This window comes from Poromitra crassiceps (genome assembly GCF_964638095.1).
Source record: "Poromitra crassiceps genome assembly, chromosome: 1".
In the NCBI taxonomy this organism is placed as follows: domain Eukaryota; kingdom Metazoa; phylum Chordata; class Actinopteri; order Beryciformes; family Melamphaidae; genus Poromitra; species Poromitra crassiceps.
In genome coordinates this window covers 116,739,815-116,758,278 of record NC_139623.1, presented here as the reverse complement: position 1 = coordinate 116,758,278, position 18,464 = coordinate 116,739,815, and the positions used below count along the sequence as shown (strand labels likewise).

The window sequence follows — 18,464 nt, the reverse complement described above, 5'->3', positions numbered from 1 at the left end:
TATCTGTCCTCACTTCTCATTCATAACAGTGTAAGTTATCAAACACGCTCATGGTCCTATATCAGACTATCTATTCCACATGTGAGGTCCGAACAGGAAAAGACTGCTTTTCCTTTTTATGCCCCAGACAAATGGAATAGGCTCCAGGACACTTTAAAATGGGAGCAATTGATTTCTCTTGATTGGTTTAGAGTGCTCCTAGAGGGTACCCTGCACGAGGAGTGCTTGTGTTTTACTTCAAGTGTTTTATCATCTGTTCTTATTGTTTGTTCTATCTTGTTGTCTGTAAATTTGTAACTTTTTATAGATGTTTTTCTGTAACAGGGTGCTCTTGCAAATGAGAGCTCGCTCTCATGAGCCACCCCCTGTATAAATAAAGGAAAAAGAAAAAGAAAAGAATCTACATGTAGACTTGACTTGAGACTTGTGCCTCAAGACTTGAGACTGACTTGGTCACACCTCTGTAAATGTGACAACATTTCTATATAAAGCACTTTTCTCAAAATAAAGTTCATAACAAGAGAGTAAGAGAAAGAAACCAAAAAAACACAAACTGTAACAAAAGACACTTTACATTTGACTAAACCTGACGGCCTGTCATCGCTGTCAAATTTGTAATTAGTTACAGTTACTTCTCTCAAAAAGTAATTAGTTAGATTACTAGTTAATAGGGGTGTCACGATACACTCAGTTCACGATACGATACGTATCACGATACTGGGTTCACGATAACGATACGATACGATACGATTTTAACAATATTTTTTTAAACTTGAATAATGACAATATATGACTGGAAAAGTAGTATTTTATTTGAAATGCACAAATACAAAACATGCTGTTGTGGGAAATTGTTATTACAATAACAACTAGAAAAAACATGAGATTGGAGATAAGGCTTATCTTGAAATAGAATGAGTTACACCGTCACTTAGATTTACTTTGAACTAAAAGGTTTCTCAGCAGTATAAATTCTCATTATGCATCTTCAGTTTTTCTTCAAACTTAAACAACAAGACTTTTCTTAATCTATTTTTTATGCATCTTCAGTTTTTCCTGTCAAGTAAACAGTTTTGCCAGAAACTCAATTGAATGGTTTCTCTCCTGTGTAACTTCTCATGTGTCTCTTCAGAGACTTGTTCAACTGAACTACTTTCCACACATTGAACTTCAACAAACAAAGACGTTTCTTAGTCTATTTTTTGAAAAAAAAAAAAATTTTTTTTTTTTTTTTTTTTTTTTTTGCGATATGAGATTTCATCTCAACGATACATATCGTGACGTTTTACTATCGCGAAATTTCGTGGGACGATATATTGTGACACCCCTACTAGTTAATGCAAAAAGTAGTGGAATTACAGTAATGCATTACTTAGTAGTTACTCCAAACACTGTTGAACAAACAGAGAAGAGTGACACTAGTTTATCTCCATCCATTACCACTAGGACCTTGTGGTAATCGATAGAGAGAAACATCTATCTTCTGAAGCCAAGAGAGATCTTCTGCTCTGAGCTTAAACAGTTTAACACTTGTGTTAAGAAATGTCCACCAGACCTTACCTTGTCACCATCTGATCCTGTCTCTCCTTTGGCCCCCTACAAAACAACACAAATGAAATTATTTTAGATTAGATTTTAAATGAATGAGTAATATGTAAGAAAAACATTGAACAATTAAAAGAATAAATCAAATGCCCAAAGAAAATCTAATGTTAGGTTTTCCTGCAGCTGTGTTCAGGAGAACCTGCATCATATCAGAGGAGATGATATCTGGCCATTCTTTGCCTGATATGCTACCAATCAAACGTTCACAGCAGACACACCACATTTCTTAAAAAACAAAACAAAAAACACATAAACTAGTGAAGACATCTAAACTATGAAAAAACACAAATGGAATTATGCAGTGACCAAAAAGTGCGAAACAAATCAAAACTATCTTATATTTAGGTTATTTAAAGTAGCCGCCCTTTGTCCTTTGAGTTTTCATGTTCTCCCTGTGTTCCTGTGGGTTTTCTCTGGGTGCTCCGGTTTCCTCCCACCATCAAAGACATAATGTTAGGGTGAATACTCGTGTCAGTGCCCCAATGGCAAAAGAACTGGAGAACACGGGCGCTGCACTGTGGCTGCCCACTGCTCCTAGTTCTAGGAAGGTTCCTAGTAGAGGATGGGTCAAATGCAGAGGATGAATTTCCCCATGGGGACAAATGTAGACGGCCACTTGAGGCTGGATCCAAAAGGGAGTTGTTCTCCGTTCACCTCCATATTGTTTAAAGTAAAAAAGATGATAGAAAAGGCTATGTTTGGGGCAATTGACAGGTCGCCTGTCCAGTGATCGCGCAGCTTGCACATCACGGACCAATAGCAGGCGGAGCTGCGGCTCTGGGAAAGCCCTGGTCTCGTGTCGTCTCACGCAAGCTGTGCAAGAACCCCAAGATGGCGACAGCCGTCAGCCACACTAGGCTTCAAAACGGGAGTCCAAAAACCAATAGGTGATGTCACGGTGACTCTGTCCATCATTTTAGACGGTCGATGGTCCAGACTAGGTCTACTCAAAGGAAAGCCAGCCACCAGCCACCAAATTATGCAGCCCATATGACTTGGTTTCCCTTTCTGGGAACTATAACTATATAATAACACCGGTGTGAGAGAGAGATTCATCCCCCTGGGGTGGGGGACTGCCAGGCCCGGCGCCACGGGGGGGCTTTGTGGGGGCTTTGCCCCCCACGGGGGGGCTTTGTGGGGGCTTTGCCCCCTCAATTGTATTTTCTGCCACTCCAGTTGAATTCCACTTCTACTTCTCGCGGCGTGACATTGCTGTCTTTCAAAGGCTGTAGCGGGCTCATTTTTAAAGCTAGATTGAAGATCCTGGGCTCATATGAAACTAGAAAACCTACGGAATCCAGTGGTATCAGCTATATCATGCTAGCTTTTTGGCATGGCCATTTTCGAATTGCCCCCTCACATTTTATAACTGCCTCCTCAGTCACTTCATCCTGGAGCCGGGCCTTGTGACTGGTTCTCTGTCTCTGGAGGTCTAGAGCTCATATACGGCTGAAATGTACACGGTGTGAAAGTTTACCAACTGAAGTACTAAACTACCTGACAGGAGAAGTGAGTTGTGTACGTTTGCAGCGCCTGATGAAAAAACAAAAAACTCCAGGTTTGATTGACTGTCAGGAGTCCGTGTATGTTGGCTGGCTCAAATCGGCTTCGGTACCCGCTGTTTGAAGAGCAAGCTGTAGCTTTTTCTGATGGGAATATTGTTGCTTTTCTCTGCTTCCTGGTTTTGGTGGAAAATCACGGTTGCTTCTGTGTAACTCTGGATGTGCTGTAGTGTTTCATAAGGTGAGTTAAGAGCGCCGTCTATCATCACATGACGTGAAAACACGGATTGACGTGATATCACGTCAATGGCGGGGAAGTGTCTCATAAATAACGTAAAAACACGTCAATGGCGGGGAAAGAGTTAACCCTCGTTCTTTAATGTGTCATGTGACGGAGTGGAGTGTGTACACACAGGCTGGGCTTGCAGACCCTTCGGTCCTGGTTTCCCCGGCACTCCGGCGTCTCCTTGCTCTCCTTGTGCTCCCTGTGATGGACACATGGACAAATAGAGACACAGATAAACAATCAGCAATGCATCATCAGAAGCACAATGAGAGACAGCAGAGTAAAAATAGAAACAGAGGTGCCATAAACCTATGAGGAAGCAGTGAGACAGCTTTCTCACAAACCGCCAATCTCCAATTTTATGTTTCGATGAAGAAATCACGGTAAGATGTTACATACTGCACATAGTCTAATCCCGAACAGGCAAATACCAAAAACCAGCAGGCTGAATGGAGGTTCTGCTACAGCTGTTCACCAAATGATTATTATTATTACTAGGATTCACACAACTGTTCAGGCATATTGGTCTTTGACTGTAAATGGATTTATAGCAACATTGTGTGAACATCTTACTATTAATGAGGAATTGCAGTTCAAGAGGAATTGCAGTTCAAAAGTAAAGCGACTGCATTTGGTTGCTGAATAATGAAGGACTACACTAAATAATGATGCTAACATGATGTTACAGCACTGACATTGTAAGAGTTTAACTCATAAATAATGACGATAACATGATGTTACAGCACTGATAACATGATGTTACAGCACTGATAACATGATGTTACAGCACTGACATTGTAAGAGTTTAACTCATAAATAATAATGATAACATGATGTTACAGCACTGGCATTGTAAGAGTTTAACTCATAAATAATAATGATAACATGATGTTACAGCACTGCCATTGTAAGAGTTTAACTCATAAATAATGATGATAACATGATGTTACAGCACTGATAACATGATGTTACAGCACTGACATTGTAAGAGTTTAACTCATAAATAATGATGATAACATGATGTTACAGCACTGATAACATGATGTTACAGCACTGGCATTGTAAGAGTTTAACTCATAAATAATAATGATAACATGATGTTACAGCACTGACATTGTAAGAGTTTAACTCATAAATAATGATGATAACATGATGTTACAGCACTGATAACATGATGTTACAGCACTGACATTGTAAGAGTTTAACTCATAAATAATAATGATAACATGATGTTACAGCACTGACATTGTAAGAGTTTAACTCATAAATAATAATGATAACATGATGTTACAGCACTGACATTGTAAGAGTTTAACTCATAAATAATGATAACATGATGTTACAGCACTGATAACATGATGTTACAGCACTGACATTGTAAGAGTTTAACTCATAAATAATGACGATAACATGATGTTACAGCACTGATAACATGATGTTACAGCACTGCCATTGTAAGAGTTTAACTCATAAATAATGATAACATGATGTTACAGCACTGATAAGATGATGTTACAGCACTGACATTGTAAGAGTTTAACTCATAAATAATAATGATAACATGATGTTACAGCACTGACATTGTAAGAGTTTAACTCATAAATAATGATGATAACATGATGTTACAGCACTGCCATTGTAAGAGTTTAACTCATAAATAATGATAACATGATGTTACAGCACTGCCATTGTAAGAGTTTAACTCATAAATAATGATAACATGATGTTACAGCACTGACATTGTAAGAGTTTAACTCATAAATAATGATAACATGATGTTACAGCACTGATAACATGATGTTACAGCACTGACATTGTAAGAGTTTAACTCATAAATAATAATGATAACATGATGTTACAGCACTGACATTGTAAGAGTTTAACTCATAAATAATGATAACATGTTACAGCACTGATAACATGATGTTACAGCACTGACATTGTAAGAGTTTAACTCATAAATAATGACGATAACATGATGTTACAGCACTGATAACATGATGTTACAGCACTGGCATTGTAAGAGTTTAACTCATAAATAATGATAACATGATGTTACAGCACTGACATTGTAAGAGTTTAACTCATAAATAATGACGATAACATGATGTTACAGCACTGATAACATGATGTTACAGCACTGATAACATGATGTTACAGCACTGATAACATGATGTTACAGCACTGGCATTGTAAGAGTTTAACTCATAAATAATGATGATAACATGATGTTACAGCACTGATAACATGATGTTACAGCACTGATAACATGATGTTACAGCACTGACATTGTAAGAGTTTAACTCATAAATAATGATGATAACATGATGTTACAGCACTGGCATTGTAAGAGTTTAACTCATAAATAATGATAACATGATGTTACAGCACTGACATTGTAAGAGTTTAACTCATAAATAATGACGATAACATGATGTTACAGCACTGATAACATGATGTTACAGCACTGATAACATGATGTTACAGCACTGATAACATGATGTTACAGCACTGACATTGTAAGAGTTTAACTCATAAATAATGATGATAACATGATGTTACAGCACTGATAACATGATGTTACAGCACTGACATTGTAAGAGTTTAACTCATAAATAATGATAACATGATGTTACAGCACTGATAACATGATGTTACAGCACTGATAACATGATGTTACAGCACTGACATTGTAAGAGTTTAACTCATAAATAATGATAACATGATGTTACAGCACTGACATTGTAAGAGTTTAACTCATAAATAATGATAACATGATGTTACAGCACTGATAACATGATGTTACAGCACTGACATTGTAAGAGTTTAACTCATAAATAATGATAACATGATGTTACAGCACTGACATTGTAAGAGTTTAACTCATAAATAATGATAACATGATGTTACAGCACTGATAACATGATGTTACAGCACTGGCATTGTAAGAGTTTAACTCATAAATAATGATGATAACATGATGTTACAGCACTGATAACATGATGTTACAGCACTGGCATTGTAAGAGTTTAACTCATAAATAATGATAACATGATGTTACAGCACTGACATTGTAAGAGTTTAACTCATAAATAATGATAACATGATGTTACAGCACTGGCATTGTAAGAGTTTAACTCATAAATAATGATAACATGATGTTACAGCACTGACATTGTAAGAGTTTAACTCATAAATAATGATAACATGATGTTACAGCACTGACATTGTAAGAGTTTAACTCATAAATAATGATGATAACATGATGTTACAGCACTGACATTGTAAGAGTTTAACTCATAAATAATGATAACATGATGTTACAGCACTGGCATTGTAAGAGTTTAACTCATAAATAATGATAACATGATGTTACAGCACTGACATTGTAAGAGTTTAACTCATAAATAATGATGATAACATGATGTTACAGCACTGACATTGTAAGAGTTTAACTCATAAATAATGATAACATGATGTTACAGCACTGACATTGTAAGAGTTTAACTCATAAATAATGATAACATGATGTTACAGCACTGACATTGTAAGAGTTTAACTCATAAATAATGATGATAACATGATGTTACAGCACTGATAACATGATGTTACAGCACTGGCATTGTAAGAGTTTAACTCATAAATAATGATAACATGATGTTACAGCACTGGCATTGTAAGAGTTTAACTCATAAATAATGATAACATGATGTTACAGCACTGACATTGTAAGAGTTTAACTCATAAATAATGATAACATGATGTTACAGCACTGACATTGTAAGAGTTTAACTCATAAATAATGATAACATGATGTTACAGCACTGACATTGTAAGAGTTTAACTCATAAATAATGATAACATGATGTTACAGCACTGACATTGTAAGAGTTTAACTCATAAATAATGATAACATGATGTTACAGCACTGACATTGTAAGAGTTTAACTCATAAATAATGATAACATGATGTTACAGCACTGACATTGTAAGAGTTTAACTCATAAATAATGATAACATGATGTTACAGCACTGACATTGTAAGAGTTTAACTCATAAATAATGATAACATGATGTTACAGCACTGACATTGTAAGAGTTTAACTCATAAATAATGATAACATGATGTTACAGCACTGACATTGTAAGAGTTTAACTCATAAATAATGATAACATGATGTTACAGCACTGACATTGTAAGAGTTTAACTCATAAATAATGATGATAACATGATGTTACAGCACTGATAACATGATGTTACAGCACTGACATTGTAAGAGTTTAACTCATAAATAATGATGATAACATGATGTTACAGCACTGATAACATGATGTTACAGCACTGGCATTGTAAGAGTTTAACTCATAAATAATGATAACATGATGTTACAGCACTGACATTGTAAGAGTTTAACTCATAAATAATGATGATAACATGATGTTACAGCACTGATAACATGATGTTACAGCACTGACATTGTAAGAGTTTAACTCATAAATAATGATGATAACATGATGTTACAGCACTGGCATTGTAAGAGTTTAACTCATAAATAATGATAACATGATGTTACAGCACTGACATTGTAAGAGTTTAACTCATAAATAATGACGATAACATGATGTTACAGCACTGATAACATGATGTTACAGCACTGATAACATGATGTTACAGCACTGATAACATGATGTTACAGCACTGACATTGTAAGAGTTTAACTCATAAATAATGATGATAACATGATGTTACAGCACTGATAACATGATGTTACAGCACTGACATTGTAAGAGTTTAACTCATAAATAATGATAACATGATGTTACAGCACTGATAACATGATGTTACAGCACTGATAACATGATGTTACAGCACTGACATTGTAAGAGTTTAACTCATAAATAATGATAACATGATGTTACAGCACTGACATTGTAAGAGTTTAACTCATAAATAATGATGATAACATGATGTTACAGCACTGGCATTGTAAGAGTTTAACTCATAAATAATGATAACATGATGTTACAGCACTGACATTGTAAGAGTTTAACTCATAAATAATGATAACATGATGTTACAGCACTGACATTGTAAGAGTTTAACTCATAAATAATGATAACATGATGTTACAGCACTGATAACATGATGTTACAGCACTGGCATTGTAAGAGTTTAACTCATAAATAATGATGATAACATGATGTTACAGCACTGATAACATGATGTTACAGCACTGGCATTGTAAGAGTTTAACTCATAAATAATGATAACATGATGTTACAGCACTGACATTGTAAGAGTTTAACTCATAAATAATGATAACATGATGTTACAGCACTGGCATTGTAAGAGTTTAACTCATAAATAATGATAACATGATGTTACAGCACTGACATTGTAAGAGTTTAACTCATAAATAATGATAACATGATGTTACAGCACTGACATTGTAAGAGTTTAACTCATAAATAATGATGATAACATGATGTTACAGCACTGACATTGTAAGAATTTAACTCATAAATAATGATAACATGATGTTACAGCACTGGCATTGTAAGAGTTTAACTCATAAATAATGATAACATGATGTTACAGCACTGACATTGTAAGAGTTTAACTCATAAATAATGATAACATGATGTTACAGCACTGACATTGTAAGAGTTTAACTCATAAATAATGATAACATGATGTTACAGCACTGACATTGTAAGAGTTTAACTCATAAATAATGATGATAACATGATGTTACAGCACTGATAACATGATGTTACAGCACTGGCATTGTAAGAGTTTAACTCATAAATAATGATAACATGATGTTACAGCACTGACATTGTAAGAGTTTAACTCATAAATAATGATAACATGATGTTACAGCACTGACATTGTAAGAGTTTAACTCATAAATAATGATAACATGATGTTACAGCACTGACATTGTAAGAGTTTAACTCATAAATAATGATAACATGATGTTACAGCACTGACATTGTAAGAGTTTAACTCATAAATAATGATAACATGATGTTACAGCACTGACATTGTAAGAGTTTAACTCATAAATAATGATGATAACATGATGTTACAGCACTGATAACATGATGTTACAGCACTGACATTGTAAGAGTTTAACTCATAAATAATGATGATAACATGATGTTACAGCACTGATAACATGATGTTACAGCACTGGCATTGTAAGAGTTTAACTCATAAATAATGATAACATGATGTTACAGCACTGACATTGTAAGAGTTTAACTCATAAATAATGATAACATGATGTTACAGCACTGACATTGTAAGAGTTTAACTCATAAATAATGATAACATGATGTTACAGCACTGACATTGTAAGAGTTTAACTCAAATAATGATGATAACATGATGTTACAGCACTGACATTGTAAGAGTTTAACTCATAAATAATGATGATAACATGATGTTACAGCACTGATAACATGATGTTACAGCACTGACATTGTAAGAGTTTAACTCATAAATAATGATGATAACATGATGTTACAGCACTGATAACATGATGTTACAGCACTGGCATTGTAAGAGTTTAACTCATAAATAATGATAACATGATGTTACAGCACTGACATTGTAAGAGTTTAACTCATAAATAATGATGATAACATGATGTTACAGCACTGATAACATGATGTTACAGCACTGACATTGTAAGAGTTTAACTCATAAATAATGATGATAACATGATGTTACAGCACTGGCATTGTAAGAGTATAACTCATAAATAATGATAACATGATGTTACAGCACTGACATTGTAAGAGTTTAACTCATAAATAATGACGATAACATGATGTTACAGCACTGATAACATGATGTTACAGCACTGATAACATGATGTTACAGCACTGATAACATGATGTTACAGCACTGACATTGTAAGAGTTTAACTCATAAATAATGATGATAACATGATGTTACAGCACTGATAACATGATGTTACAGCACTGACATTGTAAGAGTTTAACTCATAAATAATGATAACATGATGTTACAGCACTGATAACATGATGTTACAGCACTGATAACATGATGTTACAGCACTGACATTGTAAGAGTTTAACTCATAAATAATGATAACATGATGTTACAGCACTGACATTGTAAGAGTTTAACTCATAAATAATGATGATAACATGATGTTACAGCACTGGCATTGTAAGAGTTTAACTCATAAATAATGATAACATGATGTTACAGCACTGACATTGTAAGAGTTTAACTCATAAATAATGATAACATGATGTTACAGCACTCACATTGTAAGAGTTTAACTCATAAATAATGATAACATGATGTTACAGCACTGATAACATGATGTTACAGCACTGGCATTGTAAGAGTTTAACTCATAAATAATGATGATAACATGATGTTACAGCACTGATAACATGATGTTACAGCACTGGCATTGTAAGAGTTTAACTCATAAATAATGATAACATGATGTTACAGCACTGACATTGTAAGAGTTTAACTCATAAATAATGATAACATGATGTTACAGCACTGGCATTGTAAGAGTTTAACTCATAAATAATGATAACATGATGTTACAGCACTGACATTGTAAGAGTTTAACTCATAAATAATGATAACATGATGTTACAGCACTGACATTGTAAGAGTTTAACTCATAAATAATGATGATAACATGATGTTACAGCACTGACATTGTAAGAATTTAACTCATAAATAATGATAACATGATGTTACAGCACTGGCATTGTAAGAGTTTAACTCATAAATAATGATAACATGATGTTACAGCACTGACATTGTAAGAGTTTAACTCATAAATAATGATAACATGATGTTACAGCACTGACATTGTAAGAGTTTAACTCATAAATAATGATAACATGATGTTACAGCACTGACATTGTAAGAGTTTAACTCATAAATAATGATGATAACATGATGTTACAGCACTGATAACATGATGTTACAGCACTGGCATTGTAAGAGTTTAACTCATAAATAATGATAACATGATGTTACAGCACTGACATTGTAAGAGTTTAACTCATAAATAATGATAACATGATGTTACAGCACTGACATTGTAAGAGTTTAACTCATAAATAATGATAACATGATGTTACAGCACTGACATTGTAAGAGTTTAACTCATAAATAATGATAACATGATGTTACAGCACTGACATTGTAAGAGTTTAACTCATAAATAATGATAACATGATGTTACAGCACTGACATTGTAAGAGTTTAACTCATAAATAATGATGATAACATGATGTTACAGCACTGATAACATGATGTTACAGCACTGACATTGTAAGAGTTTAACTCATAAATAATGATGATAACATGATGTTACAGCACTGATAACATGATGTTACAGCACTGGCATTGTAAGAGTTTAACTCATAAATAATGATAACATGATGTTACAGCACTGACATTGTAAGAGTTTAACTCATAAATAATGATAACATGATGTTACAGCACTGACATTGTAAGAGTTTAACTCATAAATAATGATAACATGATGTTACAGCACTGACATTGTAAGAGTTTAACTCAAATAATGATGATAACATGATGTTACAGCACTGACATTGTAAGAGTTTAACTCATAAATAATGACGATAACATGATGTTACAGCACTGATAACATGATGTTACAGCACTGACATTGTAAGAGTTTAACTCATAAATAATGATGATAACATGATGTTACAGCACTGATAACATGATGTTACAGCACTGGCATTGTAAGAGTTTAACTCATAAATAATGATAACATGATGTTACAGCACTGACATTGTAAGAGTTTAACTCATAAATAATGATAACATGATGTTACAGCACTGACATTGTAAGAGTTTAACTCATAAATAATGATAACATGATGTTACAGCACTGATAACATGATGTTACAGCACTGACATTGTAAGAGTTTAACTCAAATAATGATGATAACATGATGTTACAGCACTGATAACACGATGTTACAGCACTGCCATTGGATGATACAGTAACAGTTTTCTCTCCTGAAGAACATGAAACATGTTTTTCAGTAATACAAAGCACCAGAGATGGGAAGTAACTTAAGTACAAAAACGTTGTTACTGTACTTCTGTAGGATTTTCAGGTATCTGTACTTTACTGAGTATTTATTTTTCTGGTAACTTTTTACTTTTACTCCCTACATTTTAACCCCCAAAAAATATCTGTACTTTCTACTTCTTACATTTTCAAAAGAGGCTAGTTACTTTAGTTTTAATGCACGACAGACAAAAACCATGTAACGTTGTCTGTCACTCTCGTCTCGCACTCTCCCAGCTTTCATGCATTATGCGGACCTTTTTAGTGGAAAAACCATATCACACAAATGATTAATCAAAGTATCATCTATACATCTTAAAACATGTTTGGAGGGGATCTTCTAAGTTTAATAGTCTTCGAATCCTACTACTATATTTGTAGGTGTGTCTGTCTGGAGTTGCAAGATGTGCCCTTGCTCCGATCGCCTCCAAAATTGTTTGTCCAGTGTGAGTTGACATCCTGCCTTTTTTAATGGAAAATGTGTCTCTGTAAAAATAAACAGGGTGTATGTAGGGTATGGTATGCACATCCAAAACAAGACACGGGGTCTAAATAAGGCATGGCCGATGATGTCACAAATCACTGATGATGTCACAGACAGTGATGAGGTCATAAATCACTAGATGTACAGTTCTAGATGGCTCAGCCTGGGGCCCAGGTCACAACCATAGTGATGTCATAAATCACAGATGATGTCATCAGTGATGTCACTCGAACAATTGTGATGTCATCAGTGATGTCACTCCAGCAATTGCAATGTCATAGATAAATACAGTCGGTCTGTGTGGGAACGCCCACAAAATGTTACTACGGGTGGCGCGTGAGACTAGATGGTGGGGGAAAACCCCCCCATATATCCCAATGGGCTGACTCACCAAAGGATGGTGCTGCGGCCCTACAATACAGGGTTGGGGATTCTAGAGCAGGTACATAGATGTCTGTTCAGATGTACGTTTACTAGGGGTGGGACAAAATATCGATACTCACGGTATCGCGATATTCCCACTTGCGATACGTTATCGATACACTGGCACCAAGTATCGATATGTTTATTAATTATTTTTTATTTTTTTTAAATAAACAGGCTAAAATATTATGCTGTGTTTAAACAAAAACATAAATACTGTAGGCTACTTTTAGAAATTATATAGGTAGGTAGGTTATATAGGTTTTCTTGTTTTAATAATAATAATAATAAAAAGACTTAATGTGTAACTTTTCCTCCGTGGTATCGAAAATGGTATGAGTGAGTGAGTGAACTCTGAGAGAGTTCATGTCAATTCTGCTAATAAATACATAATACCTGCTTCTTGCCTTTTAGGGGTATTTTTTTCTCTTCAGTTACACAGATATCGTGATGTATCGTAGGTTAAATTTCTTCCAATATATCGATTATCGCAGAATCGCTGTATCGTGATAATATCGTTATCGAGGGCCAAGTATCGTGACCATATCGTATCGTGAGTTACTCCACGATTCCCACCCCTAACGTTTACTGCGGTGGTTGAATCCCCGATCCTGTCTTCCTGGGCTCGGCGGATTTCCCCCATGCTGACTCATTGACTATGCGTCTATGACGATGACGAGACACCGCCTGAATGTATGTAACTCGAGCGATAGTGATCAGATAGTGTAGTGAGTGATGTCACTTGAACAATTTTTCCCTTCATAAAGCCTTCCATTTGAGACGCACAGCGACAGACCTGAAGGAATGGCTCCTCGAGCAGGGCATGGCTGGCTGCTCCATGATGCTGCCTACAAAGGAGACAAACTGAGGACCCTGCTGCAAGAAGACTGCTTCAGAAGGTGTATCAATAGCCCTTTTCCCACATGCGTACCGGAAAATTACCTGTAAGTCAATATCGGACATTTCCCTGAATTTCCCTTCACACCTCAACGTTCGCATGTGAGAATCTAGTCGTCAAATAGCCGGTATGTTGGGGGGTGGGGTGGGGTGGGGTGCGGCGGAGCGGGCGGGGGGCGGGGGGCGAGGGAGAGTGGCCTGGGGTCTGTGCTGCAGGCCACTGAGGCCAGTCAGAAAACAACAACAAACACACATGGAGCCGGCGTCCACTCTTTTGATAATATTGCTGACGCGCTTTTTCCTCAAACGTAGACAGCGACGCAGACAAATTAAGGCGAAAATGGAAAGGGATATACGTGCGAACAGAAACAGATTCATGTTCGCAGTCTTCTCCGCTCAGTGTATGTACCTCTGCGCTGCTGCGTGAGACTAGAGCCGTCTGGAAGCGAGAGAGACCAGGAGGGAATTTATTTTGGGAAGCGTCCGTTCGACTACGTGCTGAGTCTGGTCCGACCCGCACGCAAGATTAGCCTGGTAAAACGCCCGTCACGTGAACTCACATTTCATTTGGTTCTCCGTGACGGTCTGGACCCGCACAGGCAGTTAAGATGATTGGTCGAGTCGGCATCAGCGGCGGCCGTAGGCGGGCTCTGGCTCGTCTGGGCAAGTAGTGGGTACATGGTCTTTGTAGTTCTTTTCACTCGCCAACATGGCTGCCGCCGCAGAAGTGACAGGCAGTCTGAATGAAATTGAATGTAACGTTCCCAATTCTATGTATTAAATTCTAAAAAACGACCCTCAACATTTGGGAAGGCTAAGCCACACAACTAGTTCGTTATAATCTAACTAAATGCTTCGAAGGTGACTTTACGACCGTGAGGACTCAATCAATGAATACCACGGAGATCATCCACAGGCAGGCACCTTCGGCGATCTGATTGGTTGAAGTTAACACCCACCAGCGGTGATAGACAGATGGGTCATCCAATCACCCGCCAAGTAACTTGGAAAAAGTGCCCACCTCCGTCAGCGGGTCTGGTGACTTCATTCCCAGATCGACTGGTTTAGTGAAACCTATGTGGAGCTATACCGTCCATCTGGCAGTGTCAGGTTAACGCAAGATCACCCGGTGGCGAAAACCACTGGAAGCGCGTTTGCGACTGGCAATAGTCCTTTGGTGGTACGCAACACCAGGGGAATATCGAACAATCAGCTGTGTATTTGGTGTTGGACTGTCTACTGTGTGCATTGCAACCTGGTCCGCGAAGTCACAGCCCACTGATAGCGGAAAATGACTGGACCCCTTTCTCACCTGTCTGTCTATCGCGGCATACCGCTCTTCTGACTTGCTCAAAACTGGTGAAATGGCCGCGACGACGGGGTCGCGCTTATACCGGCACGGCGCCTTTCCCACATGCAGGCATTTGACCACGTTCCGGTCATTTTGCGGTACAAAGCGCATGTGGGAAAAGGGCTAATAAGTGGTCTTCGTGCTTGTGTTTGCATTGCGGGTGGGATTGTACCCCTTTGGCGCTCGCAGCCAGGTGGGGTCACGCTGCCTGTGTGGTCTACCTGATCACCCAGGGAGCCCAGGTAGACCTCGCTTGCGGTTTGGGCTTTCCTTGCACGCCTCTCGATGATGCCGTGTGCTCCGATGACCTGGACTGTGTCCGGATCCTCCTGGAAGCCGACCCCAGCGGAAGTGAACACTGGTCAGGCAGCCCGCTCTACTGTGCTGCCTGTGCGCGAAGGCTGGAGATACTGCAGGAACTCATCAGGTTCTGTGCTGTTCCTGTTGACATGGACAGCGATCACCCCCCCAAGAGATGTCTCTACATCGGTGGCAAGCGCAATCGCCTGGACTGCTTCTGCCTGCTGCTCCAGGCTGCTGGCGTTCTGACCCATGATGTGCCTGCTGCATATGTTGCTGGAGGAAGGGTGCAACACGGCCTTCGTCCAGCTGAGGGCGGATCCCGAGGCGCTCAGGGTCTTTCTGGAGGCCAAGAGATGTTCTCACAGTGTGACCCACGTGTGTCGGACCCGGACCCGCCAAGCACTGGGCACACATCGCCTGAACCAACTCCACTCCCTACCACTACCAGAAGTGATGAAGGATTTTGTGCTCCACCAAAACTGACTTGAAGGACTGCCAGTTCGTTTATTTTCATTTCCTAGATTTAGTTATTCAGTGACTGTGTTTCAAACAAATCCAGGACCAGAGATTAAATGCCATCAGCATACACCACCTGTAGCTAATCCCACTACTACTACTAGCAATCTTATATGCTACACGCGCTCGATTCCTAGGCTCGCCCGCCCTGCAGTTCGCCCACTGCGAGTCGCCTACGCAGCTCGGCCACCACACGGCCTCGCCTGCTCTATGATATCACGGATGTCATGACACCATCACTGAACTTATATAGCCTCAGCCAGAAAGGATGACATCACTGATGACATCACATCATTAGGTAATTAGGGCAATTACCTAATTAAAAAATCCGGCTCACGGGTGCTCTTCACTTCCTGAAAGTTTCAGCCCAATCGCACGTAAAACGGCATAGCCGGCCAAAATTCTGCTCACACAAACGGACGCACACTTCTCATTCTTATTATAAGACGAATCAGCGTGACATCACAACAACAAATCCCCCAGAAATGCAGAAGCCCGCAGCAGTTAACTAGTATGAGTTGTGCCAAACAAACGTTAATATCTCAAAAACTATAGATCACATCGCTTATATTTTAACATTCTGAGTGAGAGCAGAGGTAGCTCAAGAGTTTGATGTATAATGATGTATAATATATGCATGTCATGCATAAAGTTGTGTGAACTGTCGCAGTTTTTAAAATATACACCGCACAGCCGGAGCTAGAGTGAGCACTCAAGGCTGGTTGCATAGGGTCCCATTGCCGTTTCCCCCCGGAAACGCGGTTTGTTTACCAAAATGTTGCTCGGCTGATCCCTCGTATAAGAAGATATTATTAATATTATTATTATTATTCGCTTTTTTGTGGTTTATGTTGTTTTAGTTTCATAAAACTTAGCTGTCAATAGAAAAAAAATCATGAGGAAATAATCAGATTATTCAATCATGAGGAAATACATGAGATCTTCTCTACATGAGATCTTTGGGTCACGTCATCTCCTCTCACGGGTTCTCCTATCACTCCTACGCAGTCAGAAGGTCCTGAGTTCGATTCTCGCCTGGGACACTGTGGGCGCTGTGGTTGTGTTCCCCCCCATATCTTCAGTGCCTACTGCCCAGGTGGGGTATCTCGTCGTAAGGGCCTTTCTGTCTGTGTGGAGTTTGCATGTTCTCCCCGTGCTCCCCCAGGGGGGTTCCTCCGTATATAACCCCCCCCCCCCCATTAAAAACATGCAGAAGATCAGATCGTCATCATCATCCGACCAGTGACGACAACACCCGAAGTCGGTCCCCGGGCGCTGTACGAGAAAAGCGACCACTGCTCCTGGCCTGCCCCCCAGAGGAAAGGACAAAGCCAGGATGGGTTAAATGCAGAGGACAAATTTCACCGGCCAGCATGTGTGTGTTGTGGCCCTCCGTGCATGTGTTGATTGTAATCGTGTGACAATAAAGACGGGCTTGTCCGTCTGAAATCGTGTTTTTAAATCGTGTTTTATCTCGTCTTGATTATTGTAATGTTCTTTTAGCCGGTCTCCCCTCCTCTGCCATCCAACCCCTTCAACTCATCCAAAATTCTGCTGCCCGCCTTGTATTCAACCAACCCAAATTCTCCCATGTCACCCCTCTCCTCCATGACGTCCACTGGCTCCCCATCCTGTCACGCATCAAATTCAAAACCCTTGTCCTCACATACAGACCTTGGTCCCGTTCCAACCCTCCCTCCGCCCCTCCACTAGCACAAGCCGCCCCCCCCCCCCCCCCCCCCCCCCCCCCTAACCTTACTTCTCCATCTCCATTACATGCTGCCCACGGACCTTCAACTGTCTGTTTGTTTTTTGGTTCTTTATTTTATTTAACTTTTTCATTATCTCTGCTTTCCACTATGTATGTTACATGATCTATGCTTGATATTTTCTGTATGTACGTCGCTTTGGAGAAAGGCGTCTGCCAAATTAAATAAAGTAAAGTAAATAATCAGATTATTATTATCTTGGTCCAAGTG

General features: G+C 38.3%; 1 protein-coding gene across 1 annotated transcript in view; it reads right to left on the bottom strand.

The window, feature by feature from the left end:
- LOC310772795 (uncharacterized protein) overlaps positions 1-18,464 on the bottom strand; it is a gene marked incomplete at both ends in the record, with an annotated part of 63,516 nt that overhangs the window by 11,891 nt on the left and 33,161 nt on the right. Inside the window, 2 exons of the mRNA XM_083632717.1 lie at positions 1,561-1,596; positions 3,521-3,592. Of these exons, the coding sequence (XP_083488843.1) occupies positions 1,561-1,596; positions 3,521-3,592 (108 nt within the window). The remainder of the gene's footprint in view (positions 1-1,560; positions 1,597-3,520; positions 3,593-18,464) is intronic.